At 45.3% G+C, this 15,318-nt stretch overlaps 1 protein-coding gene across 8 annotated transcripts in view; it reads left to right on the forward strand.

The window, feature by feature from the left end:
* The window catches only part of vps13b (vacuolar protein sorting 13 homolog B), a 260,425-nt gene that overhangs the window by 122,577 nt on the left and 122,530 nt on the right, over nt 1-15,318 (forward strand). For 4 of the 8 annotated variants that reach the window (XM_076040755.1, XM_076040761.1, XM_076040757.1 and 1 more), the window contains exons 26-31: nt 4,828-4,999; nt 6,843-6,957; nt 10,707-10,848; nt 11,463-11,735; nt 12,306-12,462; nt 12,901-13,015. In XM_076040755.1, coding sequence (XP_075896870.1) covers nt 4,828-4,999; nt 6,843-6,957; nt 10,707-10,848; nt 11,463-11,735; nt 12,306-12,462; nt 12,901-13,015 — 974 coding nt within the window. Of the gene's footprint in view, nt 1-4,827; nt 5,000-6,842; nt 6,958-9,820; nt 9,888-10,706; nt 10,849-11,462; nt 11,736-12,305; nt 12,463-12,900; nt 13,016-15,318 lie in introns of all 8 variants that reach the window. The other 4 variants (XM_076040760.1, XM_076040763.1, XM_076040759.1 and 1 more) reach the window with 2 other exon arrangements.

Genomic DNA, 15,318 nt, shown 5'->3' on the forward strand with positions numbered 1-15,318 from the left:
TTCACTATTTTTGGGAGTCATTTAATGATCAACACTAATACAGCTACAAAGCCTTGATCCTAGCTGCCGAGCTGGAAGGCAGTGGTTGCCATTTTTGTAATCTTTTGTATGACCTGACCGGGTGTCAAACCCACAAGCTCCCAGTCTCAGACACTGCACCACTGGGCTTTTAGCAACCATTGCTTATTCTTTGCTGCTACTTTTGCCATGCATTTCTTATTACTTATTCACAAAGTAGATAATAGCAACTCTCCAAAAAAGGCTCATGAATTGTCGCCGTAGCAAGTAATTTGCACCCTTGTTGTGTCAGATGGAATCGTCCTGGTAGCAGTAAATATAGCGTTCTGCCACAAACACAGCAGGCACATAAAAGCGCTAAAAAAGAGAAGATGAAGTTCTCTGGCAGCCACAGAAGCCATTCCAAACCCTCAGGAAGGACAATTCACTGTTTCAAAGAGAACTCGCAGTGGGGATGGCATTCCTCAATTAGTAAATCACTAGGTCTCAGACCCTTTCGCCACCCATCACAACTATAAATACACCCGTGTATATGTGTGTATGTATTTATTTGCTTGTGGCACCCATAAATTACATTCTTAATTTTAACTCTCCACAGCTTACATTTATGACATATTTTACTATTTCTGATAAAAAAAAAAATGTTGTACTTTATTAAATGACAACATCGAAACACTCCTTGGTGGCATGCAGCATGAGGTACACATACACTTGTGTAAGGGATTTGTAATTTAGACAGACATGCCAGTTTTCTACCATTAAAGATGCCATATTGATTTTTAACATATAATGCTGGAACAAGGCTTGCAATAAAATTAAACTCGCACCCCCGTGATGGGAACTTCAAGTTCACTTCAAGTTGAAGTTGTCAAACCAGGTGTATCGCTAAGTTTTTTTCCAAGTTCTTTTGGTCACAAGTGTAAGTTTGATCTTCTGACTGGCCGTTTAGGGCGTAGTTCATGACTCAGTCTCTTGCATGTGCTTTGTAAGGCATTGTGTATATACAATTCTAGGTTGATTTATGATTTAAAGTGCAATCATTGTATGTTTTTCGTTACACTATGTTGAGTTAGCGCAAACACGTGCTATTTGTCTAGAAAACTGCTTTGTTTATACAGATATTCAGAACTGGAAAAAACCAAAGTGCTTTGCTTTCTTTTATTATGTTTTTTTTGGACAGAGTGTGTGTTCCTGATCGCCTGTGAGCGGTGTTTAATCAGTAGAGGCTGCGGCTTAATTAAGTATAACTCTGAAATCTGAATTTGGAGAAAACAATAATCCGTATTTACATTTTTCGCCTCCGATAAAACACCAAGCCCAGGAAATGAAGTGTGAAGCGTAGCAACGCACGCTGGCGTGGACAAAGCGGGTGGAAAAGCCAGAGTGGAGATCTCTCACAGGGCAAAAGCCATGAGCGCTATGGGCTGTTTTCCCCTTTGTCCCTGGCTGATGTTTATTCTAGCTTCAGATGATGTGACAGCCGTATTTCCTCCTCAGTACAGTAGCAGCAACATTGCCTCGCTCGGAACCCAACTGAAAATGCATGAAAATGATTATTTTATTTGTGTGTGTGTGTGTGTGGAAAGCCTCCTCGGGTTTCAGCTCTGATCACCAGGGTCCTGTCAGTAACGCGGGGGCCCCTGGGATCACAGCGCAGTCATCATACCACCCCGAGAGGCAATAAAGTGTGTCTGCGTCTGCGTGTGTGTGAGAGAGAGCGAGAGAAGGAGGGGGAAAAAAAAGTGTTTCATATGTCGCCGCGCATATGCGTCTGCATTCGTTTCCATGCCGTCAACACGTGTGTGTTCTTTTGCGTCACTTGTGGAAGCGCAGAAGTGGCAACACTTCAGTGGGCCGGCCGGCGGGCCGGCGGAGGCCCCTAGCAGCGCGGCCCGTCTATAGCAAGGCCACGGAGGCCCCTGACAGCCCACTTGTCACTGTTTACCTAAGTACAAACACTGGTAGAAGTGTTTAGTCCGCTGGGAGGTCGGGTGATTGAGCAAGAATGTGGGAGCTGTTTTGATAAGTCTCAGCAGCAGTGGCAGCAGTCTCCCACCTCCCCGACCCACCACCACCAACAGGCGACCGCGCCGCCCCCCACCCCCACCCCCCACTCCGGTATTTAAGCTAGTCAAAGAGCCGCCACATCACATACCCCCAGCCCCCCTCAGCCATTCAAATGACCCGATACTTTATGACATTCATCACGTCTCTGTTCTTCTTCCCGTCTCCCTGTAACGCCTCCCTGCCAGCAGAGGCAGCGCGCAAACAGCATTTCCCTACCAGTCACCATCAACACGAACCTCCTCGAATAATCGGTGGTCGTAAATGGCACAGCGTTTGATTGGTTCTCGCAAAAGTTGTTGGAAAACTGGCTCCCGGTTCTTGTTTTGCTTTCTTTACCTTCAAGTCCAAACTCCTTTGTGCCCGTCCTGTCCCTCCACCTGTCCTTCGTGCCCCGTCTCCGCCTCGACTCTTTTTTTATAATATCCCTTGCCCTCAATGCTTCGCTGACACTCCCCAGCCCACTGTTGTCTTCCAGTGTTTTGGTCTCTCTGATGAGCAAAGACAAACTTTGCAAAGAAAATAAACCCAGATTCTCGGCCGGTTTATAGCCCAGGGGCCCAGGGATTTGACTGTATACTTTCAAGCTTGGCTTGCGGAGGTGTGGGAAAAATAGCTGCCTTTCACAAAGCGTGTTTGTAAATTAGCGTGTGCGCGTCCAGAGGGTGGGGGATGTGGGGGTGGGGGGTGGCGGCCCAGTCTGGAAGCTCAGGACGATGGCAGAACCCACTCCGAACCAACTGACAGCACCAAAACTGATAAAGAAGTAACAACTTGGTCTTTTTGCAACTATTTTTGTTCTCATTCCAAGGCAATGTGAAAGAGTAAGTCCAAACAAACTACTGCCGGGATTCAAGATGTAAGAATTACTATCATGTTAATGGCAGCTGACTTTCCTTGAAGCAATTCTGGCTTGAAGGAATGTGCACTCTGTCCGTCCATCCGTCAGTCTGTCTGACACTGCAGCAAGACCCCACTGCAAGCACGTCGTTGCCTGGGCTTCTCGCAATGCCAACGGCTGGCTCCTGTTTCCACACACTACATTACAGAGCTTAATCCCACTGACCGGCAGCACTGTAAACTAAGTCGTCCCAACCACATGCGTTTTTTTGCATGCGAGTGCGCACACACACACAGGCGCGCTTGTGCACGCACACACCCGCACGCAGAGTTATGTTTTGACTCTTGCTCAACAATAATAAATTCCCAAATGGCAGTTGACACTGGGATATCTCTCATTCAGACTGATGGAACGCCATTACAATTGGGCTCATATTACGCACTGCCAGTTACACACACACACACTCAGTCTTCTTGACTGTTCAAAGAACATTTTGTGTCTCGAACATAGAAACAGAATGACACTCAAAGACACCTGATTGCAAGTGTATAGTGCTAACTTTGTAATTTGAGAGCATTGTTTGCTTGCCATTGCAAACGTGTAATGGTGTTCTTCATGCCAGTTAAAGAAAACCACCAAAAATATCAACACAAGCACATAAGCCCAGACGTATTTAATCATAAACGCTTGTAACACAAAGTTGTGTGTCAGTAGTCTGCTGTTTCTTGCGCTACGGCAACCTTTTAGTTTTTGCAATAGTGGTGCTAATTCAGGATCTTGCTAACTGCAAGTCTCAATTGGACTTATTCATAAAGTTTTAGAGCTTAACATCTCCCATGTCTCTCCTTCGCCACTCATCTCGGCACACATTGGTCTTCAATTAGCACTGGCACAAATTGTGCCTTTTGCCTCGAAAACAAATGAAAAAGCATTTTTTTTTTTTTTTTTGGTTCAGGGTTTTTCAGTTCTGGTGAAACCGTGTTAAATTGTCATTGGTGGTTGCAGTTATGCTGCAAGCCACAATGAAGTACACAATTACATTAAATTTACAAATTACATGGGGGTTGGTATCCCCCCCACCCAGCTGTGGAGCGGGGACATAGTTTTCTCATCTGGATCCTCTTTAAGCCCTGTAATCAATCCAGCAGCTGTGGCAGTTTTGATTGAGATAGTTGATAACCTCCTCACCAACCACAACCATGCTCAATAACCTTGACACAATCCATCATTACCACGCCGCGACGGGAGAAGCTGTGGAAAAATTAAAACCCTACAAACGCTTGAGCAGCAAATTGCCATTTTGTTTGTTTGCAGTCGTCTTTGCTTTCCCGAAATCCAGACGAGCGAAGACGTTTTGAGAAACCAGATTTCCGTAGGATGAGGGAGAAACTAAAGAGAAATTTGTCCCCAGTGCTGTCATCCCTTTGTGCTTTGCCAAACCCCAGTAATGAAAAGAGAGCCTCCACCTCGGCCTCTGCTCTCCAACTTCCAGGCTGCGAGACGTGTGTGTCCCGACACACTTGAGTGAAAGCAGGCCATGTGGATGCTGGCGGCTTATTCAGGGGTTAACACCGGTGACAACTTCACACAACACTTCACACGGCCGTTTGTGCACTCCTGCTCACCAGCCCCTGATGTCACCTCCCACCAAAAGATTGGAAAGTTGCTTTGTTATGGCTGCCTCATACGTGCACATTTGCCAAACAGATGATTGGTGGTATCGATTGACAGCACAAATCTTAACTTTGAGTCAGAGATCACAGGTTTGAGACACATGTTCTGTTTCGTGGTCTTTTGGATGGAACTTGCGTTCAAAAGTAAAATCCACATTTGTTCTTTGCTGTTGTTTTAATTGCTATCTCGCCAATCCCAAGTGATGAATGTGCCCTGCTTTGGCCTCCCAGGGTGACTCCGTACCTGCTGGAGATGACGGTCCGTTTGCTGATACAGTGACTCTGGAACAGAAGATAAGCAGCATTGGTGGATCCAGCGGGAAGGTCAGCCTGTGGATGCAGTGGATGTTGCCCAAGGTCACAGTCAAGCTGTTTTCTCCTGACACAACTGCCAAAAAAACAGGTACACAATCCCTCGTTTTGTATAGTTTACCACTGTGCAATCTTTGTGTAAAATCAAATGTATTTATTTATATTTGTTTCTACATTTTGATAAATTTACGGTGTAAAAAAGTCGTTCAAAACCCTTTACATTTCAAGCAACGTAAAGAAAGTTCTTTCTCCGTTTTGCAGCATCAGCTTCTCAGGGATAAATTCCTCACTCTTTTCTCATTCAAACATTGTGCACTTGGGGAAAAAGGCAGCTGGAGAGAATGAGGTGAAGATGATGACGGGAAAAGGCAAATAAATAAATCGGTGATGAATCCCCAGCGAACCACCTCTTGGGCCGTTTAGATTTACTGCGGCGATGAAAGGCTAGATTTACCTTTAATTGGTAGCTGTAATATTTAGCATCTGCCAGCCAGATCGCCAAGCTTAAAGGTTCTTTTATAGCGGAGAGAGAGGGAATGTTTTGAAGGACATCGCAGAGATGGTTTGACTTAGAGACATCCTAAATTGGAATTACTTCGGATTTGGCCTTAATACGTACCATCTGAGCGGCGAGATAAACTTACCGCCAGATTTTCTGTATGCATCACATTGAGCATGTTAGCAAAAACAAGGCTTGTGTGTGTGCAATCTATTAGATGCCTAATATCGCCAAAACACATTCTCCGAGATAAGTGAGCCACAGATACGGCTGTAGTCGGTCTGCAGTGATGTCATGTGTTTTTCAACTGCAAAGGAAATACGACTCTTCCCTTCAGAGGAACGGAGGAAAAAGCCATTCCAGGCATGCGGCTTCTTGGGTATAATGTTATGCGACAATGTGTTGGAGGTTCAGAGGTAGAAAATCATGTGTGAGCCGTCTGAGTCTCCTCGAAAGGAGCAACTCAGTCTCGTTCAGGATACAGAGAGTAAGATCTTCCTGGACTCTTCTAGGTGCTTTCAGAAAGCTCATTCATCAGCATCAACACTCTGACTTTCCTCAGATCTAACAGCGCAGGAGAGTTCTTTCCACACAGTATCCACAATAGAGCAAGACCGGTCTTGCCTTTTCAATTTTAATAAGCCGTTAGAAACCTCCGCGTTTTTTCAGAGTCACCACAAGGCAACAGTACAACAACAACAAGTATAGTTTCACATGCATGCAAGTCCATTTCCCAAAGTAGCCAGTTGGTGTGGGACTTTTCTCGGTGGAAACAGTGAGAGAAGCAGCAGTTAAGCGTGCAGTCTCGGTTCGGGACGGAGTAAATCACTGCCTTTATGAACATTACTCACTTTGCCGTGTCGTCTGTGGGCTCGTTTTATGCCAAAGGTGCTTTGAGGCAAGAGTATGTAAAATGTGTGCACGCATCAAAGAATTGCATAATCATGTAATGTGTAAATATGCAAACTCATTAAGATCGGATAATGGCTATTTTTACTTGTTTTATACGTTGCTCTCTTTTCTACAAATTACCCTGTGACATCAGGGTTGCGCTCCGCGTCAGTGTTTGTCTGTGAGAGGGAGAGGGACAGTCAGGCTCAGGCCATAATGAGCCTGAGAAGACACCACAAGTGTGGCCACAACAAGTGACCGCAGTAGTTGGACCAGTGACAGGAAGTGGAAAGGATCTGCTCGAGTGCAGCGCCTTGTGTACAGAGAAAACACACAAATTAAGCGTCCTAAATGCACATCTGAATTTAGTTGTGTTGCCCTTTGTCAAGCAGCTCTGTACAAATCTGGAGAATTTGAAAAGTGTTTTTCTTTTCATCTAACTTTGAACAATTGAAATGTTTTTCAACTTTTAAAAATGGGTGTTTCATTTTCCCTCTTCTGGAAAAGTCCACAAATTAATCACTGGCACTTTTGTCTCCGTCAGAAATTTGTGTCATCAGTGAACTGGAAGACCTGAGTGCCTCAGTGGATGTGCAGGACATTTATACAAAGGTCAAATGCAAAGTCGGCAGCTTTAACATCGACCACTACAGATGCAGGTACAGTAAACTACATACATACAAACACAATTACCACTATTTTATAATGATGATGATGATGATGATGATGGTTATTATTATTATTATTTTTATAATTATTATCATTATTATTATTAATAATAATAATAATAATAATAAATTCTTGAAACACAAAAGCAATGATGACCAAAAGGAAGAGCATCATAATCCAAATAATGTGGCCTATAATGAGGACCAGCAGGTCTGCTTTTTACACACTCACATACACACGCACACGTTCTCCCCCATCCTCAAAGTCCAGACACCCTCCTACCACTTGCGAGAAGTTACAGTCTGTTCCCACGTCAACTTCCATGGGTAACTTTTCGGATTAGCACCCCGGCGTCATCGTCTCTTCAGACAGCTGTTGCGTTAGTGACCACGCACAGACAGATGAGCGAAAGGAAGACTCAGATGTTTGGATGCATGTGGAGCTGGCTGGACTGTGACTCACAAAGCAGAGGAGTTCAGTCAGTCGCTTACTCGGAGTCTGTGGTGTCTGAATTGATTCACAGAAACATTAACACGTTGTTAGGGAAGGGAAACCACTGGGCGATGCTCCACACAAATGGGGTAATTTAGTTCTGGGCTCTGAAAAAAAATAATAAAATGCGGTAACATGTCCTGCACGTAGATGAAACTGGAACTCGGAATAATCTTTAATTTTGTTGAATGTGTACTGTACACATTTTCCCTATTAAAGAAAGAGTGTGTGTTCCGGTGCCTGAGGTCCAACTCTGTTGGAAAGAGGCCGCTTGCCAGGAGGTAATTCCTCCAGGGGGAGTTGAATAAAATTGTCATCTTGTAAACACTCTCACATGAGCAGAGTACGGAGAACAGAGTTCGTGTTTTTCAGGTCTGTGTGCCAGACACTCACTTGACACACCAGGTGGACTGTCCAAAAACATAAAATGTATCTGTGTGCAGAGTGTATTGGACGTATTTTGAAAAGGAGTGCTCTTTGAAGAAGGCATTGAAGTCAATTGAATTTTTTTTGAATTTTTGGTTGTGTCATTAGAAGTGGCCCAATCATATTTTGTCACAGGCTGCTAGACTAGTCGGTCACATCACAGGACGATGCCTGATGCACCCTTTTTTTTTTCCTTTTTTTTTTCCAAATGATGAATATGTTTTTGGGTTGTGTGCGTGATATGATTGCTGGAGCACCAGCCTGAGCCAGGTAAATGTCAGTTTTTAGACAGATTTCAGTTTAATAATGCCATTGATTATTATATTTTCATCCTCTGTGCTGTCCGCAGGTGTGTGTCCAATTCCATCTTGGTTGGGAGCCAACCATAGTCTTTTTCATAGACCTTCATACCTCCCAAAGTAGATAATGGGTCAATTTTCTAATTTCAAGCTTTTTCCAGTTTAATGTGCATTTAACAACGTGGTGGTTGCAACATATTTTTTAACCAACCGCGATTCTGGCAGGCAAAAGCACCCTCTTGTCCAAGTCAGGTTGTAGACATGTAGACTGGTTAGGACACAGTGGAAGATCTCTGCTTATGGTGCACTATACGTAGTATTTTCCATACCCTACAAAGACCAAGAGTTGTGGAATCTATATCAATCATTCCGAAAGGAAGGTTTTGGTATTTTATCTCCTACTCCTTGTTACCTTTGTGCATGTGGTCAGATTAAAACAAGCTTGCGAAAGAGAATATTTCATCTTATCTGATCATACAACTGTTCAACAATTAAAACATTACACTGCGCCTTTACTTATAGATAGATATATAATTATATAGATATATAATCCAATCCCACTTTGTATTAAATGATTATCCAGACAGCTTGAAGAAGGGAAGGATAAATTAAATGAAAAAGGTGGATGCTGAAGTCCAGAGGTTTGGGGCCAACTCATCATAGGAGGTCGAAATACAGGCAAGTCTGTAATGGGGTGACAGAGTCTTGGTCTTTGTGGGGGCGCTGTCTCCTGTGGAGGGTCAGAACCTGGAAGGTTTCGTCCCGGGCCTGTTTCAGCCAGGTCTCCTTTAGCAACAAATGGTCCTTGAGGTGTTCCGAAGCCCAGAGAAAACAGCCACTGGTGACAGTTTAACCCGGTGCGCTTGAAGGAGCAGCTCACGAAAATTGGACGTGATGTCTTCCAGCTGTTCTGCAAATGACGCGAAGAGAAGAATGGCTGGATAAACGCACGAGGGGAGAAAAAGAATGAGATGATGGGAGAAGTGAAGAGCTGTGGGGGGAGAGGGAGGGATGGGGGAGGGGAGGGGTGTCCACATGTGTGCATGCATTTGTCACTCTCGCCGCGGAGTGGAGCGATTACGAAAACCCAGTCACATGGGCACTCAGAGGGAATGACTGATATAGCAGATAACAATGCATGAAGCACTCACACGTACACTCTTAGTAGGAGGCCCCTCTTAGAGAACTTTCAGAATTCGACTGGGGAGTGTTGGAAAGACAGAGAGAGGGCCATAAAAGAAATGATGCAGATGGTGTTTTCCAATGGTGTGAAGCATCATCCCATATGTGCGCTCTGCACGATTCTATCACCCTAAAGTAAGTTTGATAATAACGCTGTGCGTGTGAAAGCTGTGTTTCATCCACTGCATGTCTGAGCCGTCGGCTGTCTTGACCCTTGCTGTGACGCCAACCTTACAGGTGCCGTCTTCCTTAATGGATGGTGTCAATAATAAAGTAAAATACCGCATTGTATTTGACTGTCACCGCACTATTTTCCTGCACTTGAGTTTGAGCGCTCGCCACCAGGCCGCGTGAAAATTGAGCAAAGTTGACTGTCGGCATCAGTCCATGTGGCGTTCTTATCAAACTGCAGTTGTGTTCCAAGTGCAAAGACTGGCCTTGTGTGTCTCTCCAGGCCAGATCAAAGCTGGCACTCTGCTCACTATGAAGGACTCGTTCTGCAGTGCAAGGAGACTGCCATGGTGAGGCCTCCTCCCACAACCCCCTCTCTCTCCCCCCCCCCCAAAAAAATCCAGCCGTCGCAGCTTCAAGGTCTCTTCACGTTTCGCCTCAGCCACTCTGCTGCTCCTAATCGAGGCCGCTCGTCTGCACTCCTGCTGGACAGACAGGAAGAAAAAGGAAGTTTAGCACGACTTAGAAACGCTACGAAATAGAAAGCAGAAAGACTCTGGGGTAGGATTTCTACCACTGCTCCTGTCTCTCCAGCGGTTCTAACTGGTAATTCATCCAACCAATAAAACCTGCTTCAACTCTTTTGTGCGGAGAGGCTGAGATGCAGGCCTCCCCTCTCTTGTTGGTAAACCCTTGTATTGGTTATGGTCTTATACTTTGACCTTTGCCAAATTAAACTCATGCCAGCATAGTTTGTGGGTTTAAATGTTCAAAGCAGCTTTCATATGTCCGCAATCATAATATATACAGAACTTTTCTTTCGTGCTGTCACAGTGTTATAGTATAAGACCATATCATAATATTTCATCTGGTTCCTGCTGATTCAACTTTGTGTGGTTTTGATCACTTTTCTCTAATTGATCTAAAATTGTCTTTTCTCTTGAAATTGTCTTTTCTCTTGAAATTCTCTTTTCTCTTGAAATTCTCTTTTCTCTTTCTTTTCTGTCTTTGCATCTACACCACCTCCCTCTTTGCCCCCTATGTGTGAATACTGGACCCTGTCCAACTACATGGGGCAACTCCTCCTCCTTTTCAACCCCCTCCTCCTCCTCCATCCCCCTCTTTGGCTCCTCCCATCTGTCCTCCTCCTACCCTCTCCTCGCCTCCAGTACTGAGAAAGGTGTTCGGAGCTCAGGCACCTGTGGAGGAGTGATCCTCTCTTGCACTGACAAACTTAACAGACGCACTGTGCTGGTTCGCCCCGTCAGCAAGCAGGACACTTTCAGTCACTTCTCTGGCTTTTTCCCCCCTGTAAGAATCCAGCTACTCTCCTCTTCGCTTGACTCTGCTTGAGGTCCATTAACAGTGGCACTATAGAACTTGATGTGTGATGTGTCAGAAAATAAATGTGTCTAAATTTACAACAGTAACACTAGAAACTTACACATTGAATCATTCACACTCTTGAAGAAAATACCTATTTGGGTAATTATGGAACACATTCTCTGTAGAGAATTTGTTCAGTCCACTGATACTGGATCTTTTGCCGTGTATGCTTATCTGAGATGCTTTAAAGCAGTCATTATTATAAATCATGTGACAATTGTACTATTTTCTTACACTGTTATGTCTCCTTCATGCATTAATCACCGAATTGTATTTCTGAATTTCATTGTAATTCAAAAATGAATGGAGACACTTAAACGATTTAAGAATTTACTCTAAAACATAGTAGGAAATAATGTTTCTGTCTCTGTATATACTTCATTTTAAAGTATTAACTGATTGTAGCCAATCCCTTGATGAGACAAACATCACACAGTACAACAGAAATACCCAAAACAAGTGATGCTTCTTGCTCCATGTGTTTCACATAACGATGACTGACATGTGTGTTCTTGGTCCCACCTCGCCCTCCCGCTCAGACGGCTGCAAAGGTCCTGGAGGGAGCTCACCAGCAGCATGGCTTCCTGTCCATCACCTACACTCAGGCCATCACCAAAAACGTCCGTCACAAACTCACCACTCGGCCGGAGCGGCCGTCCCGCGGCGGCGCGGCCGCTGCCAGTCAGCGGCTCAGCGCCGATCCCCTGGCGGACAGCTCGCCTCAGTACCTGAGAGAGATCCTGCTCACTGCGCAGCCCTTTGATGTGGTGGTGTCTTGTCCCTTACTGGCCACCGTAGCAGGCGTCTTCCAGGTAGAAAAAAATACAGAATTCCGATCCAGTGTGCGAAGTACAGGAGGTTCCGGGGGGGTCTTGGTCATTAACCCATGAGACCACCTGAAATCCTGTAAAAAATATACATTACCAGTCAAAAGTTCTCATGCAATTTTTTATTATTTTTTTTATCTTTGCAACTTTCTACACTGCAGATAGATACTGAAGACATCAAATATATAAGCAAGATACGATGCCTTCAGTGAGAAACTGCAATGTCAATAGTGATGAGAATGAAAGAATTGGTAGTGTAATTCATTTTTTTGGCCAAGTGTGTGTGCGTAAGTGCATGCCTGTGTGGTTATGTAGACTGTCATGGCTTGCATCCATGAAATTTTGTAAGGTTATTATAGGCCTCCTGCATGTTGAGGAAATTTAGATTGGTAGTAGCAATCAGGAGGCCATTGTGCCTTGTGGCACAAATTATTAATTCTCACACTTACTGTGACCATTTTAAGTTAACGAACCCTTGCAAAAAAGCTGAACTGTTGAATTCAACCTGACTTTTTTTCAAATTGCCTTTTTTTTTTTGACTTGACACATTTTCAGGCTTCTGTGCCAAGGCGCTACAAAGAGCGCGGCAAGTCAGCCGGTCAGCCCATGAGAAGCCACACGCTAACCTCCCGCTGTTTGCCACTCATCTATATCAACACCAGCGTGATCAGAATCTTCTGTCCGGGGATGAAAGACAAGCATGTGGCATCAGGTTTGAGAATAATGTCAAGCTGCGGTAGAAACAACAATAGTGCAACAGTAAGGGGGTCAAAGTGGTGTCCTCGGGTTTTTTTTGTTTTTTTTTCAACTTTGCGGTGCCTACAAGAAAGTCCCCTGTCACGACCAACCAGACATAGTTAAAATACCACTTTATTATATGCAGGCATGGATTCAGAGACATAGCTGAGGTTCAGCAAAAGCCAACAACAGATTTGCACACTCTTATAGAACAGAGAAAAAAAATCCGTCACATGGAGGCTTCCTTTGTAAAGGCAGTTCTCTAACATTTCTGTCTATGTATATGTACAAATAGATGTATATACATACCGGTATATATTTAAACATATTATTCCTGTGCATTTCTCATCTTTTCATCTCAGTTCATGTTGTAATCCAGTTGTGTTTGTGATTTTTGTGTCTTGTGTCTCAGTAGATCCTCAGGTGAAAGCAGAGGACACCCTGGTTTTAAAGCTGGGGTCGCTCAGCATGGCTCCTCAGGCGGACAACCCCCTGCCCCGCACTGTGCTGCGAAAAGACATCTACCAGTAAGTGCCGGCTTTGTTCTGTTAATGTGTCAAAATGTCTGACACTTTTTATACAATGTAGACTTAAAGCAATGCTATCATCCGACACACATTTACAACGTAGCAAGAGAGTATAATCAAGTTTTACTCTCTTCTTATATTCTCTATGATGGAATATCAGGAAACATGCTTTGAAGTATGAACATTAGTCTCCTTTTTTACACTTTTTCCAAGGACCCAAGGTAGAATATTGTCTTCCAAACCATTCGTATCAATATTTTGTTGCGTTTACTCACATTTACCAAACAGGCAAAACCCCTTCTGCAATTTTACCACATCACCTTCATCAGTACCTTCCAAATATTCACGACCTTTGCTCCCAACCTTGATAAAACCTTTTGTTCGCTAGACTGTGTACCGTGCACATCTGCGTCGTGTAAGGTTGGCTGTTCTGCTGAGAATTGTTTTTGGGGCCGTGGCAGCTGACAGCGCCACATGGTGGTTTTGCTGGTCAAGCGTTGACAAAGAGCAATGAGTGACACTATGGGGGTCTGCCGGGCCCTCCAGCTGAAACACAAGACTGTTGACACAGGCCCCCCCCTCACCCCCTCCCCCGTGCCATGTGGATCAAAGCTACTAGGCAGGAAAAATCTGGACTTCTGAGGGAAATGACTCCGCGCAAAACACATTTTCCCGCTATAGGCTGCTAAGAGAATCTGGATTGTGTCATAGCTGCCTCAAAACCGCAGCCCCATGGTGTGCGTGTGTTACGGGGAGAGAGCAGTTGTGTGAATGTCCAGATATGGAGCTGGCAAACACATGTAATGAGGGAGATAAAAGTGGTGCCAAATGCTTTGTGCAGCTGCAAGTGAGATGTGAGCTGACACAAGACGTTGAAGTGCAGAGAGGGGGAGGGAGGGAGGGTAGTGGGGAGGGGGAGGGTGTGGGGGATGGGGGGGAGCAAAGGAAGGTAGACAGCATAAAGAGGAGAGAGGCCACTTAAAGTTTCACCGCTGCCTTCAGTTGGTAGAAGTGTCACACGCAGGGAGATTGCAAGCAACAGGAAGGCAGAGGGGGTCCAGGCCTTTGGGCACGTCTGACTGTTACCATCATGGCGAGATGGAAGGGGAATACCGCACTCTGTTGAACATTGACCAAATTTCTTCCAGAGCACCCGCACCATTCAACTTCATAGCCTCATTTAACTGCTTTCATGTATTGGAGCAGCGATGGTGTTGATCAGTAACCATGGCTACTGTTCTGCAGGGACACGGCAGGGCTGTTTTTTTTTTTTTTCTTCCTATTGTCGTTCCGCCGTGTTCCAGTGCGTGCAAGAGAAGTGTGTTAGTTTTTTGCTGCAGGTTCGCAGCAGCTTAATGAGATGTAATGACGGTGTTTTTCGTGGAAACTCTGCCCACTCATATTTTGTTGGCAATGACAAATGAGCGTATTGCGGTAATAATTTTGATTTTTTTTTTTTTTTTTTTTTTTTTGGCTGTTTTGCTTTGTGTTTTTTCCAAACTTTTACTCCAAAATCCAGTTGTGTCAGTGGCACGCTGGCATTCCACAGTGGCTGGTGACCCCTCCCCCACCACTCCCCCCCAACCCAGAGGCCGTGTGCGTCACACATCTGTTCTCTCACACACACACACACACACACACACACACACAGATTGGCTCGCATGCTCCACCCTGACCTGACCACACACACACACACATTACCATGTCGTCCTTCGTACGCACATGCGTTTGACGCGGTTGTGTTGCACGTGAGCGCCACCGACACATACAGGACATCTGTTTTCAAAAAATACACACACACACACACACACACACACACACACACACACACACACATGCATGCATGCGAAACGGGAGCGGCACGGCCGCGGCGCTGTGTACAAACACACCCACACTCGGCAGTCGCCCCTTTAACCTCGGCGCACAGAAGCCAAGAGTCACCACTTCCCCCACCGGCCTGCCGAGTCAAAAACGCCGGGAATTACGACAAACCGCTCTCCCCGTTCATTCCTCCGTCCCCAAACCGGGCATTATCCTCGCCACCTTCCTCTGCCCTCCAATTTCAGACCATCGCGCCTCTGACGCTCGGCGTGATTGATCACCCTGAGGTCGCGGGGCCCTGCGACGACATGCCATTACCAGGCTTGTCACATGCTTGGCGCGGGGCTCGCCCAAGTCGGGGACGGAGAAAGTCGCCGCCGGAGTCTGTAATCGCGCGTTCAAAAGGGTTTTTTTTTCCCCCGCCGACTCGTGGGTTTATGCGCAGGAATATATCTTGCGAGCGCCGGTAGCCGCGCGCCCGC

This window comes from Nelusetta ayraudi, unplaced genomic scaffold (genome assembly GCF_046127955.1).
Source record: "Nelusetta ayraudi isolate G7.1 ecotype Tasmania unplaced genomic scaffold, CSIRO-AGI_Nayr_v1 ptg000063l, whole genome shotgun sequence".
Classification (NCBI taxonomy): Eukaryota; Metazoa; Chordata; class Actinopteri; order Tetraodontiformes; family Monacanthidae; genus Nelusetta; species Nelusetta ayraudi.